At 42.4% G+C, this 16,043-nt stretch overlaps 1 protein-coding gene across 1 annotated transcript in view; it reads right to left on the bottom strand.

The window, feature by feature from the left end:
* Positions 1 to 15,409: 15,409 nt before the first annotated feature.
* LOC308380129 (tumor necrosis factor receptor superfamily member 14) overlaps positions 15,410 to 16,043 on the bottom strand; it is a gene marked incomplete at both ends in the record, with an annotated part of 3,407 nt that continues 2,773 nt past the window's right edge. Inside the window, one exon of the mRNA XM_080857399.1 lies at positions 15,410 to 15,669. Within this exon, the coding sequence (XP_080713525.1) occupies positions 15,410 to 15,669 (260 nt within the window). The remainder of the gene's footprint in view (positions 15,670 to 16,043) is intronic.

The raw sequence follows: 16,043 nt of genomic DNA, 5'->3' as shown, positions 1-16,043 counted from the left end.
TGGTCCAAAACCTCTCATTGGTTTCATCGTAAGATCAAGATCAAGATTGCGCCTCGTACAGCCGCCATAGTGTGTTGGTGCATACTTTTGTGTTTGTCTGTCTGTGTCTTTAATTCTGTTACACCAAGTACATTTCCTGTATGTGAAAATTTACTTGGCTGATAAAAGAATTCTGATTCTGATTCTCTTTACTTACTAACTCTCTTAACTAACAAGTTGATTCTGATTTGATAACAATGATTTCCTAAAGGGAAATCCACTCTTTCCTCTTGGATACCAGTGAATGGTGACATTGTATACTTTATTTATTTCCCTGGGTGTAATTGCTGCTATAATCTAAAGTCACTTTCATTATGTCAACAAAAAACTACATGTTGCAGCTCTAGAAAAGTGTGCTCGACCCCTGGTCCACTGTAACTAGGTTAAGATATTCTTGCTGGTTTTCAAAAATACACCTCCCATATGATGGAGGCTACTTATGGGTCTGTACCACAGCAAAACTCAATGTAAAGCCTAAAACGAGGCTCAATTTGATCAAATTCTTCCATCCATAATTGATATCACCGAACCTATATACACTTTGCCTTTCTCCCTGCAATGTGCCCTGCACAACAATCCACCTCATCTTTTTCACTGTAGTATAGCACTTAAGAGTACATTTGTGTGCAGCCAGTGCCTTCTTCTAAGAATACGGTCACCCACGCTGAAAAAAACAGTGAAGTGTTGACAACAACTTCCTTTTTCTGAAAACCCACATCCGACTCACTGACACTTTTCTTGGGCAACAGCTTTGCTGGTGTAAATCAACTCACTGACGCTTATCTTGGGGTAAAGCTTTGCTGGCGGAAGTACGTTAGGAGAAGAAGAGCCTAGACAATGTGTATTTTAATGCTTTTGATGATGAAAAAGAAGAAGAAGAAGATGATGGTGGTGATGATGATGGTGATGTTGATGGGGATAATGGCGATGATGATGGTGTTTATGATGATGATGAAGGTGATGGTGATGGTGGTGGTGGTGGTGGTGGTGGTGGTGGTGGTAGTGGTGATAGTGATGGTGATAGTGATGGTGATGGTGATGGTGATGGTGATGGTGATGGTGATGGTGACGGTGACGGTGACAGTTAAGGTGGTGATGGTGTTTATGATGATGATGGTGGTGATGAAGGTGAGGATGGTGTTTATGATGATGATGGTGGTGATGAAGGTGATGATGGTGATGATGGAGATAAATATGATGGTGGTGCTATTGGTGGGGGGGTTGCTGGTGTGAAGTTGTGGTGGCCTTCTCTGTTATGTTGTCTCATGTAATAATTAGTGTGCTTGCCCGAAGGGAAGCACAGTATTGTTATCGTCAAGTTTTCTTTATTCCGTACGTTTTTCTTGCAGCTAACTCCTCCTCGCCCGATTGAGCTAGAGACGCCATTCAAACACCAAAACGTCCGGCCCGATCCGGTGCAAGCTGCTATGACTTTTCGTGGCGGTACCCCTTGCCAGTCCTTTTTTATTCCTCTTTTTCATCCCCTTTTTTCTCCATAGACTTGCATGGCAGAGCTCCCTGCCATTATGACATCATAATAGGGTCATTAAACTGGCTTGCAGCTGTGCTTCTCACTTACCCCTTTTCCACCAAAGCTGGCTCTGGGCTGGTTCTGGGCTGGTGCTAATGCGGTTCGGTGCTGGTTCTTATCTTGGAACCGGCTCGCTTTTCCACCGACTGAGAGCCAGAGTAGGGCTAGCTACGTCTTTAAATCACGTCATACGCCTCCGTTGTCCTAACTGAACATTTTCGAATGTTTTGACATGTTACTAGTTATTCACGAGTGGTTTTCTTCCAGGGAGAAAGCAAACAAATGTCGATAAAACTTCTATTGTGTTTCATTTTTTAATACCATGCAGTACCATACAAGCTTAAGTTAATGTTCTGTTTACTTGGCAATGGGTTTTCTATATTTCCCCACGTAGATCAAACGACTGACGGGAGTTGACTAGCTACAACTGATATATGCTTACTAGTTGCCATAACTGTAGCAATACCTCACGGCAGCTAGCTAGCAAGCTGCTACATGAATTTTGTTTATGTTTTCAAGTGGCACGTCTTCTTCAGTACAAACAATACAAAATCAGCAGAACATTACGGTGTCAGTTAATGATACAACTACGGGTTTTCTATTTCCTCACGTAGATCAAACGAAAGGCAATGCAACTCATGATGGTTGACTAGCATAACAACTGTAGCAGTACCTCAAGGCAGGTAGTGCTAGTTAGCTAACTGCTACACAAACTTGCTAGGTCAACAGCTAATTTTAAGTGTGATAACAAACACAAAAAACAAGTCCGATTGAAAGAGTCAATGTATACTAGGCAGACAAACCAAAACATTTTGATGAATGAAAGCTTTCTTTATTATTTTTAATTTGTTATTTGGTCTGTTGTCCTTGGATTTTTCATTTACGTTTTCACCGTTTTCACTCAGTTGACGGTGGGGAAAAAATGGCGGCGGATATTTCTGTTTCTGGTGGGGTAGCTCCGCCCATAACCCAGGGACGAACCGCGACGTCACTGGTTCTTGTTTTCTGGCCCACCTAAAAGTTGGTGCTGAGTTGGAACCTGTTTTTTGGAACCGGAGCCAGGTTTTTTTCGGTGGAAAACCAAAGAGCCCAGAACCAGCCCGGAACCAGCCCAGAACCAGCCCAGAACCAGCTTTGGTGGAAAAGGGGTAACTGACACCTCCGCTCGCCAAATCCAAGGAACCGCATTTTCTCTGTCCCTCTCAATTCAACTTTGAAAAAGAATAAGAGGAACCGTATTTCTCTGTCCCTCTCAATTCAACTTTGAGAAAGAATAAGAGTAACTACAGTTTCTAACCTAGCTACCGTATTTCCACTTCGTTAAGGTGAGTTGAATGGCAGCATTTTCAGTGTACTGACTGAAATTTTAATGGAAACTGATAGTTAGCCGTAGCAGCTAACATATAAATTAACGTTACGTTAACGTTGGAGACGACATTTTCCGTAATTCAAGTTGTGAAGTAAACCTTTGAAGTAATTCATGAATTTAGTTGTGTGGATATAGTGACCTAAGGCTTGTATTCCCACTACGGTAACGTTAGCTGTGTTAAGCAGAGCTATCCTAGCTGTGTTAAGCAGCTGTAACATCTGAGTACGGGGCTAAAGGCTAACTAACACTACGTAACGGGAGTATCCACTGGCAGTTTCAGCTAGCCGTAACGGGGGATCATTTTCCTTAATTCAAGTTGTTAAGTAAACCTGTGAAGTAATTCATGAATTTAGTTGTGTGGTCAAGTGAGCTAAGGCTTGTATTCCTACTACGGTAACGTGAGATATCCTAGCTGTGCGGGGCTATGCAAAGGTTGCTTATACTGAAAGAATGGTTAACTTGTTGTGGCTGATAGCGTGAGTTAACATTAACCCGTGTCCTGGGAGTAATGATTCATGAGAGACCTTGAATCATTAGGTTAACTGAAAAACGTTTGAGGATGTAGCTGTTGTAGTGTGCTCAGTTTTCGAAAACTAGACTGAAACTAAGAAGGATAACTATGACTAAATGTGACTAAAACTAATATGCACTGAATTTAAAATAGCTGCTGAATCTAAAATAGCTGCCAAAATGAACACTGAGATGTATTAATTTTGGCAGCTATTTCAGATTCAGTCTTAAGACAAAAATGCATATTAGTTTTAGTCACATTTAGTCATAGTTATCCTTCTTAGTTTCAGAAGAGGTTTTTCATGGTTGCTAGCTCTAATCAGATGTACTATAGGCTTATAAGAGAAGACTAACTTTTTATGCCAACGAACACCAATAACTAGAACTAATTTGACAGACTATAAACCAATGTGATACACGTGCTCTCTAGCTATACAGTAAAAGTGTTGCTTACGTTTGATACTAGACCTACAGTCTAACTCTAACTGCATTAAGTCTAACATATAGGCCTATCTTACAATAAACTTTAAGTAAAGCTGGCTATGTAACCGCATTCATTCCAATTGTAGTGGCTTAAAGTTCCCTTCTTTTGGTCAGTATGTAGTTCTTATCTTAAACCTTAAGTAACCACTCTTAGACGGAAAGAAAACGAGTCTACGCGTGTACTGTATTTCAACAACGGTAGAAAAACTGTGTTCGCTCCGTCTTTTACTGAAATTCTGACAACATTCTGACAAGTGCAACAAAGTGACAGTTGATACATCAAAAACAAACAATTGATACATTGATGCGTGAGCTCGCTACGTCACAGCTCACCTCTGGTTATTCCAAGCAATGCAATGCTTAAGCACTTAAACATATTTTAGACTGAAATGCGAGCTATAAATACAAATATGCTATAACTATAATAAACAATCACTAAATATGAATCTAAATGATATAATGCCTAAATCTGAACAACAATGTAAAAATGGCACTAACATTCCGGCCCCTAATTGCTCATCATGGGGATGACAATTACCTAAATTAAACTAAAATCAATTTCTACATTTTAAGATTCTTCCATCTCGAGCAGGAGACACAACTTATTAATGGGTCTCTCTAAAGTGTTGGTCTTCGTTTTGGCAAGGACCCGACGAACCCTTTGGCGTCAACCAGGATCATCTTGGAGCCATTTCATCCATAAGACCGCCTTCTCCAGGCTGTGCCAGTCAGAGTAGTGATGAATCAGCTTGAAGAGAGGGTCTGTGTTTGAATATACGGTCTTGATGATGTTCACACTGATCATACGATTCACTTCAGCCTCGTCTTCACTTATCTCTCTTGAGAACTCTGATAGGACAGTCCAGTGAGACTCACTCTTGTCTAGGAAGTCAGGACCTTCAATCCAGCTCTGACACTTCATGAAGTGCTCTGCCTTCATCCCTCTTGATGCGCAGTCAGCTGGCCTCGTATTCTCTCTGATAGTCCATACTCTGTTTGCTACGAATGTTTTGAAACGAGCGCTGTCGCTGTACCGGAGGACGGTGGTGCTATCTGTCCATAGCACAGACTCTTTGAGGTCCATCCGAAGCTCTCCCTTCATTAGCTTATCCATTTTCACCACAATGGTAGCCGCGCTGAGCTCAAAGCGTGGGATTGTAACTGGTTTAAGCAGAGTCACTCTGGATTTTCCTAGAAGACATGAGCAGTGGACTCGACCATGGCTGTTCTCGGTGTGGTGGTAAGTGACAACGGCGTAGCCCTTCTCGCTAGCATCAGAGGAATGGTGCAGCTGTGCTGACATCACTGGACCAAGTCCCTCTGGCTTGATGCACCTCCTGACGGAAAAGCTGGCGAACTGGCTCAGGTCAGACAGCCAGGCGAACCATCTGTTTGCCACGTCTTCTGGAACTTCTTCATCCCTGGTAAGTTTCATTCGACAGACACTCTCGACGATTGTCTTTGCAAGAAGAATGAACGGCGACAGGCGTCCAAGGGGGTCGTATATTGAGCTTACGACCGAGAGGATACCCCGTCTGGTGATGGGCATGCTCTTCACACGAGCCGGGAAATTGAAGGAATCTGATTCTATGCACACGTCCACTCCAAGGGCCCTTTCCATGGGTGGTTCATCCCTGTCCAGGTCTAGACTCTTGATCTTCTTTGCTCTTTCTTGTTTGGGAAGTGATGACAGCACTTTCCGGCTGTTGCTTGACCGCTTAGTAAAGCGGAATCCTCCACTCTCACACACTGCCTTCTTCTCGTCGGACGTTTCTGACTTTTCTGCGCAGGCTTGCTCCAGAAAGTCGTGGTTGTATTGCTGCAGCAGCATGCTGTCCACGCCACTGACTGAGATTCTGTTGACTGAAGCCCTTTGACTGCAGTGGCTGGACTTGAATTGTCCTGACTTGTGGTGATCGTCACATTTCTTGAGAGGGCCATTAACGACCCATCCCAGAGTCGTCTTTACTGCGTAAGGCCCGTCATCTTGGCTGTGGATTATCTTCCATGGCTCCATTGCAGAGTGAGCGTTCATTCCAATTAATATTTCAACATCTGCGTTGATCTGTGGTAACCGTACTTCTTTCTGCAGATACGGCCATCTTTCCAAGTCCTTCTCAACAGGAACATTGTCCTTCGTTACAGGTATGTCTGTGTGGGTGTATACGTCTGGCAGGCTTATGTACTTGTTCTCTGTCAGACCGCACACTTCTAGATCTGAGAGCACGTAGCAGGACATGGGCTTCTCCTGGCCCATAGTACGGAGTAGCACTTCAGTCTTCTTACCATGGACGCCAAGCTGTCTCATCAACCTTTCGGAGCAAAACGTAGCTGAACTTCCTGAGTCCATGAAGGCATACGTCTCTATTGTTGTGTTGCTCCTCTTGGATTTGATGCGCACAGGCACGATAGACAGGATGCAGTCATTGCCTCCGGCCCCGGTGACTGCCGTAACTTCACTCCTAGCTGGCGCATCTTTTTGTTCAGCTGAGTGTCTACTGGCAGAACCTTGACCGTTCTCGTGCTTGACGTTCTCTTGGTCGGTGTTCTCGTCCCTTTGGCTGTGAAGCAGGCTTGGGTGTTTCTTGCTGCAGATTTCACAGGTGGCTCTCTTGTTACAGTCTTTTGCCATGTGCCCTTGGGTCAGACACCCGAAACAAAGTCCTTTACCTTTAATGAACTCAATTCTCTCTTTGTTTGGCAGACTTTTTATCTTGTAACATGCGCTCAGGGTATGTCTGTTGTTACAGTACAGGCATGGCTCTTGAAATGCGTTGCTTGCCTGCTTGTACTTCCTTGGTTCTGAGGCATCCCCTTTGTCTTGCTTAACACTAGTAGCACAGCCAGTGGTTCTTTTCAGTCCGCCTTCCTGGGCAGAATTAAAGCTTGACCTGCCTTTTTCTTTCAATTCGGAGTACTCGTTTATATCACCGAACAGTGGGTCTGAAGCTATCCTAGCTTGTCTGTTGATGTACGTTGTTAAATCAGAGAACTTTGCTCTTCTTCCTTCCTTTTCTTGTATGTCGAAAGCTATGACTCTCCATCTTTCACGAAGTCTGAAGGGCAACTTTGAGAGGATGATCCGAAGGTTGCTTGGGCTGTTCATCTCTTCGAGGTATTCCATGTTCTTCATGACATTGTTACATCCAGTGAGAAAGATGGAGAAGCTGTGAAGTGACTTGGCATCTTCTGCTTTGACTTGAGGCCATTTGAGAGCCTTGTCAACGTAGGCTGCAGCTATTTTGTACTCGTTGCCATAGTGATAGGTCAAGAGCCTTCTCGCTTCATTGTAGCCTTGTTGTTCGCTCATGTGTTGGCAACTTCTCACAAGTTCTCTTGGTTCACAGCTGGTGAATTGCTCTAGATAGTACAAGCGGTCTTCATCGTTGTCTGTACGGCTGTGGATGATGTGCTCAAAGGCCTTCAAGAATGGCAAGAACTCAAAAGGATCGCCACTGAATACAGGGACTTCTCGTTGAGGTAAGTTGGCTAGTCTCTGTTGTGTGACTAACATCTCTGTGATATCCTTCTGTTTCAATATCACTTCGCCAAGTTCAATCTGCGGTCCATTGGAATTTGTACTTACGAATTTGTTGTTGTTGTTTTCTTCCTTTACTTGCGCATAAGACTGGTGTGTAGTTGGAAAATGAGAAGCACTGTTGTATTGGCTAACTCGAAGACTGCTGGTCAAGTTTGGTCTGACATCTGGAGCATGATGTTCGATGGTTTCTGCTGTAGGCATGTTCTTGAAGAGGTAGGAATTCATTCCGTTGTTGTCCATGTTATCATACTCTTCAAAAACTTGTAGCTTTGCTGTTGACTCTGCGATAGCAGTCTCGACATCTAGTTCCTCCATTTGAGCCTTCAACTGCATCTGCTTGATTTTCATTTGAGCCTCCAACTGAATCTGATTGGCATTCAGTGCCTGTTTCTTCTTAAGTGCGGCTGCGCGTGCGAGTAGGGCTGCGCGGTTAGCTTCCTCTTTTCTACGCACAGAGGAAGCAGTAGATGACACAGTGGATGACTTTGAATGTCTACTGCTTACACTGCGTACAGTGACTGAACTGTATTTTTCATATACAGCTGATGCACTGTCGTCTGGATCCACATACTCAACGGCAGACTCACCTTGCTGTGTCGTCGCGCAAGTCTTTGGAGTCACATATTCAGAAGCAGCCTGTTCGTAAGCGGGGTTGGCGTGCCGTCTTGCTTCTATTATCCAAAGCTCTATATTAGTCAAAAAGTTATCATACTTCATAAAGTTTGGCTCACTCCAATACTGCTGATCAGCTTTCCTTTCTTCTTCTGATAATAGTTCACTTACTGTATTATTCACTTCAATAAAATCATTCAGAAATTTGGAGTAATCACTGAGATGAATCCTTTCCACTAAAAGTGCATTAGAATCATTTATCATGAGGTTTTCAATTTCCTCTGCTTTGGAGACAAGGCGTGCCAATATATGTTTCCTAAGTTTCATTTGTTCATCACATTTCTGTTGTAGGGCCTTTGTGGTCAACTTGATCTTTCTTCTTTTGTCTAGCTCCACATTGCCTTCCATCCTGGTTTCATCCAAATCAGACATTTTAAATTGGCTACTAATGATAGACAAGTCTCTTATAGCAAGCTCTTACAAACTTCTGAAATCCCGTTTAACAGTCCTTTCAGCTCAAAACATGTAAATGCTTTCCAGAGAAAGATTCCAGGGCTGTCTTAATTTTCAGAAACAAACTCGAGCTTCTTATGGGCTTATATGACAAGTTAGCAATAGCACTTTTCTCAAATGTCCTGTGTGGCCAACGGCAAATAGCACGTCTTGAAAGTTCTAATGTTTTCCTTTGTTACTTCGCAACGTTACTTGGCTACATTGAGTACAATGACATAATCATCCTTATTTCGCCAGCAAGATCTTTAAATAGGCGTATCAGTTCATTCAATGGTTCTTTGGGTACTCATCCATCATCATAGAAGTTGTCTGGAAATCCGGTCGGCTGCAGTTGTAATCACCGCTAATGCTTCAGCTGGCTAGCTTCCTTCATCAACTGGTGTCCAGGGCAACGCAGCTTTCCTCGGCTTACGATGATCCTCTCTCGCCTTCAGCGATAGTTTTTCTACTTAATGTAGTGGCTTAAAGTTCCCTTCTTTTGGTCAGTATGTAGTTCTTATCTTAAACCTTAAGTAACCACTCTTAGACGGAAAGAAAACGAGTCTACGCGTGTACTGTATTTCAACAACGGTAGAAAAACTGTGTTCGCTCCGTCTTTTACTGAAATTCTGACAACATTCTGACAAGTGCAACAAAGTGACAGTTGATACATCAAAAACAAACAATTGATACATTGATGCGTGAGCTCGCTACGTCACAGCTCACCTCTGGTTATTCCAAGCAATGCAATGCTTAAGCACTTAAACATATTTTAGACTGAAATGCGAGCTATAAATACAAATATGCTATAACTATAATAAACAATCACTAAATATGAATCTAAATGATATAATGCCTAAATCTGAACAACAATGTAAAAATGGCACTAACACCAATATTGTTACAGAGATGTTTCCTTTTACCAAGATAGCAATTTCAACAATTCACTTAGCTCAGTAAGTCAGTATAACGAAACTCTGAGATACCCTCATATGTCTAAACGTCAGTGGAGCCAAAATATAATGGTTGAGCTTGGTGGCTTGCTAAAATATATTGGAAGAAGGCCCCACTACACTGATTGAGTAGATGTAAATACATGTTAATTCATAGGCACTTGTTCTCTCTGTCACAGAGCAAGCACACTCTCGCAGTTCGTTCACGAAACGCATTCTAGTTATCATTACTATCTGTTTACAGTAGAACCACACCTTAAGAGTGGTTAGGTTCACAGTTGAGAGGCTGGGTGGTTGGTGAGACAGTATAATCACACGTTACTTTCTCAGAGTTCTCACACGTTACTTTCTCAGCTCTCAGCCTGAAACCAGTTTGTATTTTCTGCAATGATTCTACAGGACCGCTCGTTAGATTTAAGTCTGACCCACGATTAAAATGAGTCACCTGATTGAGAGGTTTGATGGTTGACGGTGAGTCAAGCCACTTGCGGGACGCTGAGAGAAGAGAGGAAGAGGTCACATGAGGGGATGACTGTTCTGCAAACACTGAAGTCATGCCACGAAAAAAAAGCACTTGTAATTGTAGGTTATCTGAGACGGAGACACAGAGAGAAAGAGAAAGAAAGAGAGAGAGAGAGAGAGAGAGAGAGAGAGAGAGAGAGGGAGGGAGAGAGAGATGAAACAAAAAAGCAACACTGGTCCTAAAGAAGTTAAGAGTTAAGGTTGCTTACAATGCAGTCAGGCTGTAGACCATTTTTACTTATAGTTCTATCTGAGCTTTGCTGCCAAATACTGTCAGCTCTCTAACCCACATGTCGGCTGAGATCAAGTCCCAAAATGACTAGTTACCATTTTCAAGTCGTTCTGTATCTGAGTCAGCCACTCTAGAAGAAGCAAGACCCTCAATTGAAGTACAAGATGAGACAAAAGTAGGGGGGGTGACGGGGCTGTACCACCAGAGCACCCAGACTGTTTTGGAACTTTTAAGCTCAATTTCAGTTAAGAGTCAAAATACTGAGAGGATGGGGAGCATGGAAACAGTCTGGGGGAGGGAAAGGAGAGACTGGAGGGTACTCACTGAGGTACACTTAAGATATGCGGGGTCCCAGAGAACTCTGAGCCATTGAGAGTTGTTATATGACTCATCACTTGACATTTCTGATAAAGGTGTAAAATGTGACTGCGAAATAGCTGTAACCGTCACACGCACACACACACACACATCATCCACACACAGTCTCTCACTCAGGGGTCTGCTCTCGGATTTGTTTTTCTCCTTCTGCTTCACACAGGGTAAGTCTTGGGTTTCTTTCTGTTCCCTTGGGTTCTGGGTTCTGGGACATCTCACCTAGGTTGTCCCAGATGTGTGCTGAGCTTGGGTGTCTTGTTATTTCCTCACTATAAAAAAAAACAAAAACAGGAGAGACCCTCACATGTTGGTTTCTGATTAAGGTTGACACTCTGGTTAGAGTGTTACATATTTTTAAATGAAGTGTTCCTGTAGTACAACTGGTTAACCATTGAGCTCATCAAACCAAGATTCATGGGTTTGATATCACAATAAGCCTTAATGTGTGATGGAAGTCACACTCGGACTGCTACAGAATACATGTGAGATGTAAGTAGGCATTTGAACCAATGTCTATACAGTAAGGTCTGTTCGCTGCTGATGAATAGGCTGTGTCACGTCGTGATTGGTTTGCTTTTTCTGATCAAGCGGATTGCTTTCTGTTGGATGGGTTGGTGAAACTGTGAAAAGAAACAGTGGCACCGAAATGCATTGTAATTGATCTTCCAGACGGATGGTGATTTCTAATAGTGGTCTTAGAACCAAACAGTAAGCCCCTGGTCCTATGCAGTTGTGCACTTGGTAGAGAAAATGTCATTTGAGAAGGGGTGAAGACCCAAAGTTGTAGCACAATCCCTTCGAATAGAGATCGGATGAGTGACGCAGTTTGACTATCATTTTTTTTCGAATCGAGGTCTCTCTTGCTCTCTCTCTCTCTCTCTCTCCATCTTTCACTTATCCCTCTCTCCGTCCCATTTGCACCTTCTCAGATGGGAGTCTACTGGACAGCTGTTCTCATCTGCCATCTCCTACCCTCTTTAGTCCACTTACTGTCATGCGATGAAGGAAAACAGTACAAGTGGCCAACCAGCTCTCCCACATGGTGCTGCCAGAAATGCGAACCAGGTAAGCCTGAGCCCCCCCCCCCCCCCCCCCCCCCCCCCCGCCCCAAGGTGTAAGACTGCTCACAAGCTGTATGTCATTATAACTGCAAAATTGTTCTGTTTCTAACAGCATTTGGTAAATTGTCAGTCTTTTGCAGAATGACACACGAGACACAAAATACTGCATTACTTTGATGTGCTCATATTTTATTTGTCATATGAAATGTCATTTAAAGTGCTTATGGAATGATTTGGAAATGATTAAACCTCAGTTGCTTATCGTCTGAGTTTGTTGCACAAATCCTATTAACCCTTCATGTTTTGCCAATAGGGAGGTCAGAAACTTCAAATCTCAGATCATTCTGCCGAAGTGTGTGTGTGTGTGTGTGTGTGTGTGTGTGTGTGTGTGTGTGTGTGTGTGTGTGTGTGTGTGTGTGTGTGTGTGTGTGTGTGTGTGTGTGTGTGTGTGGCACATCTTTAAATGTGTTTGTGCGCATACATCTGTGCAGGTGAGTTCATGGAAAAAAGATGCCGAGATGGGACCATAGGAACTAAATGCCAGAAGTGCAGCCCAGATATGTATACAGATGTTCCCAATTTCCTCGCCCAATGCAAGATGTGCAAATCTTGCCTCAAAAGTAAGTCTCTCTCTGTCTCTCCCTCTCGCTATGTCTGTCTGTCTGTCTGTCTGTCTGTCTATCTCTGTCTGTTTCTGTGTGTTTGTGTGTGCTGTCGTTATGTTACCTACCTTATTGCTTGTTTGCTACAGTACTTTACTATTCATACAAACAGTGTGTTTGTTTAAAAAAAAAAAAACATTTTAGAATAGAACTGAAATCAAGATTAAATGTGATGACAGCCAGGCTGAAATGAGTGTCTGAAGAAAAGGTCAGCTATATGAGGGGCTTTCCCATGGGTGGGCTCCAGTAACAGAGTGCTCAGTGCTGCTCAATTCACTGACTCACAAACACACACACACACACACACACACACACAAACACACAGAGAGACACACACACACATTATCTCTCACTTTCTCTCATGTTCTCTCACACATGTGCACACAAACATTCTCCCTCCGTTCTTTTATCTCTCTCCCTCTCTCAGTGTGCAAACACGTTTTTCTCAAGCACAGGTACACACACACACATACACACACATGAATGTGTGTGTTCATGTGAGTGAAAACATTTCTCTCAGGCTGATGGATTTTCCAACTTGTATCTTAATGTAGGTGCTAACCAGGTGCAGAAGGCAGCTTGTTCGCGACAGCAGAACGCTGTGTGTGACTGCAAGCAAGGCTATAAATGCACAGATGCTGAATGTTCAGAGTGTGTAAAGGAGGACCAAGACCCAGGCCAAGTGAACACTACACAACAGCCCACAACTACAGAACATAGAAAGACAACTGTCAACAAAGAGAGACATGGTAGAGTTTGAGCTTTTCTGCTTTTCCCCTTTTTTTTTAACCATTGCATTTAGTTTAGTTTTTTTAACAACAAAAAGTCAAAGACAGATTAGGTATATCCACCCTAGCCCCTCATCATTTTCCCTCTCTTTCTCTCTCTAATTGGTTGCACATACGTACATTTTGTGAAACAGCAAATATCTTTTAGGCTTTGAAAGCCTACGGTGTGTCAGTGGAGGTGGGATGAATGGTGGTCTCATAGTTCAGTTTTGAGCTGTTTGTGTCACTGATATGGAATGTTTCGAATCAATGACGTATTAAAGGGTTTTTGAGCCAAAGTCTTTTCTCTCTCTCTCTCTTTATCTCTCTTTGTTCATTCTCTGTATTTTCCCTCTTCTGTTTCAGAGTCAGTGCTTCTTCCATTGGTGCTGATAGTTTGTGTTTGTATACTCCTTCTCATCCTTGTCCATATGCGCAAAAGGCTGGACCCTCTCGGTTGGTGCACATTTGATGGTTTGTGCCTTTTCTAACTCACTCCTAGAATCCCTAAGGAGTCTGCAACGTCTATGGGTGCACCATTGTACATGAAGAAGCCTGACACTGTATATCAAACACTGGTACTAAACATAATGCTGTTTTTGCCCAACAGATTTGTCCTCCTCAAAGGATACACCACAGAGCACAGAACTAGAAGAGGCCGTGCCCATACAGGAAGTATGTTCAGACCTCCAGGAAGTAAAAGATGGACTAGAGGGAGAATTTAGTCTTGAACACAACCACATTTACTGACCTACATTCATTCATTCACATAAACACACACACACATAAACACATACACACACACAGACACACAAACATTTATGCAACATACCTCCTATGCAAATGAAAAACACAATACACAACACATGCATTTGTAATTAGTATTTTGTACATTATAGTTGGTAAATGTTTTTCTATATTGTATGTGTATGTTGTATCTGTAAAACGAAGGAAATGTATTTATTTTGTTTCTGACTGTGACATGGTCTTTAGAATGTCAAGAAATATTTGGCATTTGCACATCTATGTTTTTTAAAGTTTTTAAGTTTTTTTTACCTTAGTAACTTTGCATATCAATTTGCAACCAATAAATTAACCATTTCTTAGTGACAAAGTTATCAAATTACAGTAATGTATATTTCTGAAATAACTTTTAGTATAGTTACACACTATATCAGGGCTAAATCCCTCTGTGATTAAGGAAAGGAAAAAGGATATATTGGCTTACCAAGGATAGGTATGGAACTATGGTTGGACTTTGTCAAGAGCAATAAAAATAGAGTGGCGGTAAGAAGCTGTGCCACAAACCACACAGTCCATTTTAGAAGAATGTGGAAATTATATCCACAAATGAACATGTCAAGGTGGAAACCGTGGAATAAGAGGGATAATAAACTCTGTGGTGTTTGGGTACCCGAAAATAGTTACACTTAAACATTGCACCTCTTAGCACCTGCATTATTTTCTGTTTCTATGCAGGTGCTGCTATCCCATACTTAATACATGTATAATAAATCAATAATGTAAATATTAAATGAAAAGCATCAACAAAATATCTGTGATTGATTTATTGCACTTCCATATACAGGACATATGACAAGCATTGCAACTTCCTTTGGTCCATAGAGAAAATCCTTTACTGGAATGGACCTATGACCAACCTGTGCCAGATCAATACTCGAAACATTCCAGCCAGCTGTCTCTGTGGACTTATGTGCACGTCTGTGAGACAGCCAAGACTGGCACTAAAAACATAAATAAATAAAGCAACCTCCAATTACAAACGTTTGCTTCCTACAGGCATATTTATGAGTTACAGTCACAGAGTACAGCAATAAGTCTTACTGATGCTTGTGTTAGGTGTTTTGATCTAATGTTAAGATCAACACCTACCACAACATCAACAAAATCACAGGCCTGTGTGTAACATTGTCCAGAAGCATGTCCATAGAGTGTCTCTTCAGGCAGTGGACACCTTCTGACACCAACTTCTTACTTGCCCACAGCCATTCTGTGCACACCTCTTTCTGGCATTTTAAATAAAAAATGCAGGATGTGACCAAAAAGGTTGAGGAAAAAAAGGCAAGTTAAAATATACAGGGTGTGCGTTTTTCTAAAACTATGAGCACCATGTTGATGAAAGTTGTTCAAATCTCTCTCTCTCTCTCTCTCCCAGTCATTCCCTCTCTCTCTGTATATCTGTCTGTGTCGCTGTGGTTCCCTCTCTATCTCTCTCTCTACTCCCTTCTCACTTTGTTTCTCAGAGCTCTTCCTCTTTAGACACATGGCTTTCTTTCCCTTGCTCCTGAAACGGGACAGAGAAGTCTTCTCTGCTCCTTTCTTCCGTGGATAGAGGTATGGGAGAGGAGGGAGTGTGCACTTCACTTCCCTCAGGCTTCGGGTTGCCATGTTCTGCTCGTTCTTGCTCTTCCTCACTGCCTCCTCCTCTTCCTCCTCCAAAGCCAAACTGGTTCAGTAGGCTGACAAAGACAGTGCTTGGGTTGTGTATGTAGAGAGGGCCTGAGAGATGAACAGCAGAATGACAGAGAAGAGAGAGAGAGAGAAAGGGTGAAAGCAGAATCACCGGACAGAGAAGAGAGAGACAGTAAGACAGACAGAGAAGATGGTATAACAAAGACAGTGAGGGGGAGAGAGAGACAGAATCAGAAAACAGACCATAGATTACGTTTGTTTTAAGGCATCACACTTTACTACCCTAGAGTTTCAGATATCTGGATGAAACATTTCATTCTCCTGAACGTATAGTTCTATGACAACTATATGTTACCGTTACAAGTGCAAAGTTTCAGCCAGTCAAGACAGTGAAAATTATCCTTCAAATACACGTTGAAAGAAATTATCGTCAAAGTTTTTCTTCGGCTAATTGCTTCATT

This window comes from Sprattus sprattus, assembly GCF_963457725.1.
Source record: "Sprattus sprattus genome assembly, chromosome: 19".
NCBI lineage: Eukaryota > Metazoa > Chordata > Actinopteri > Clupeiformes > Clupeidae > Sprattus > Sprattus sprattus.
This window is presented reverse-complemented; position numbering and strand designations above follow the sequence as displayed.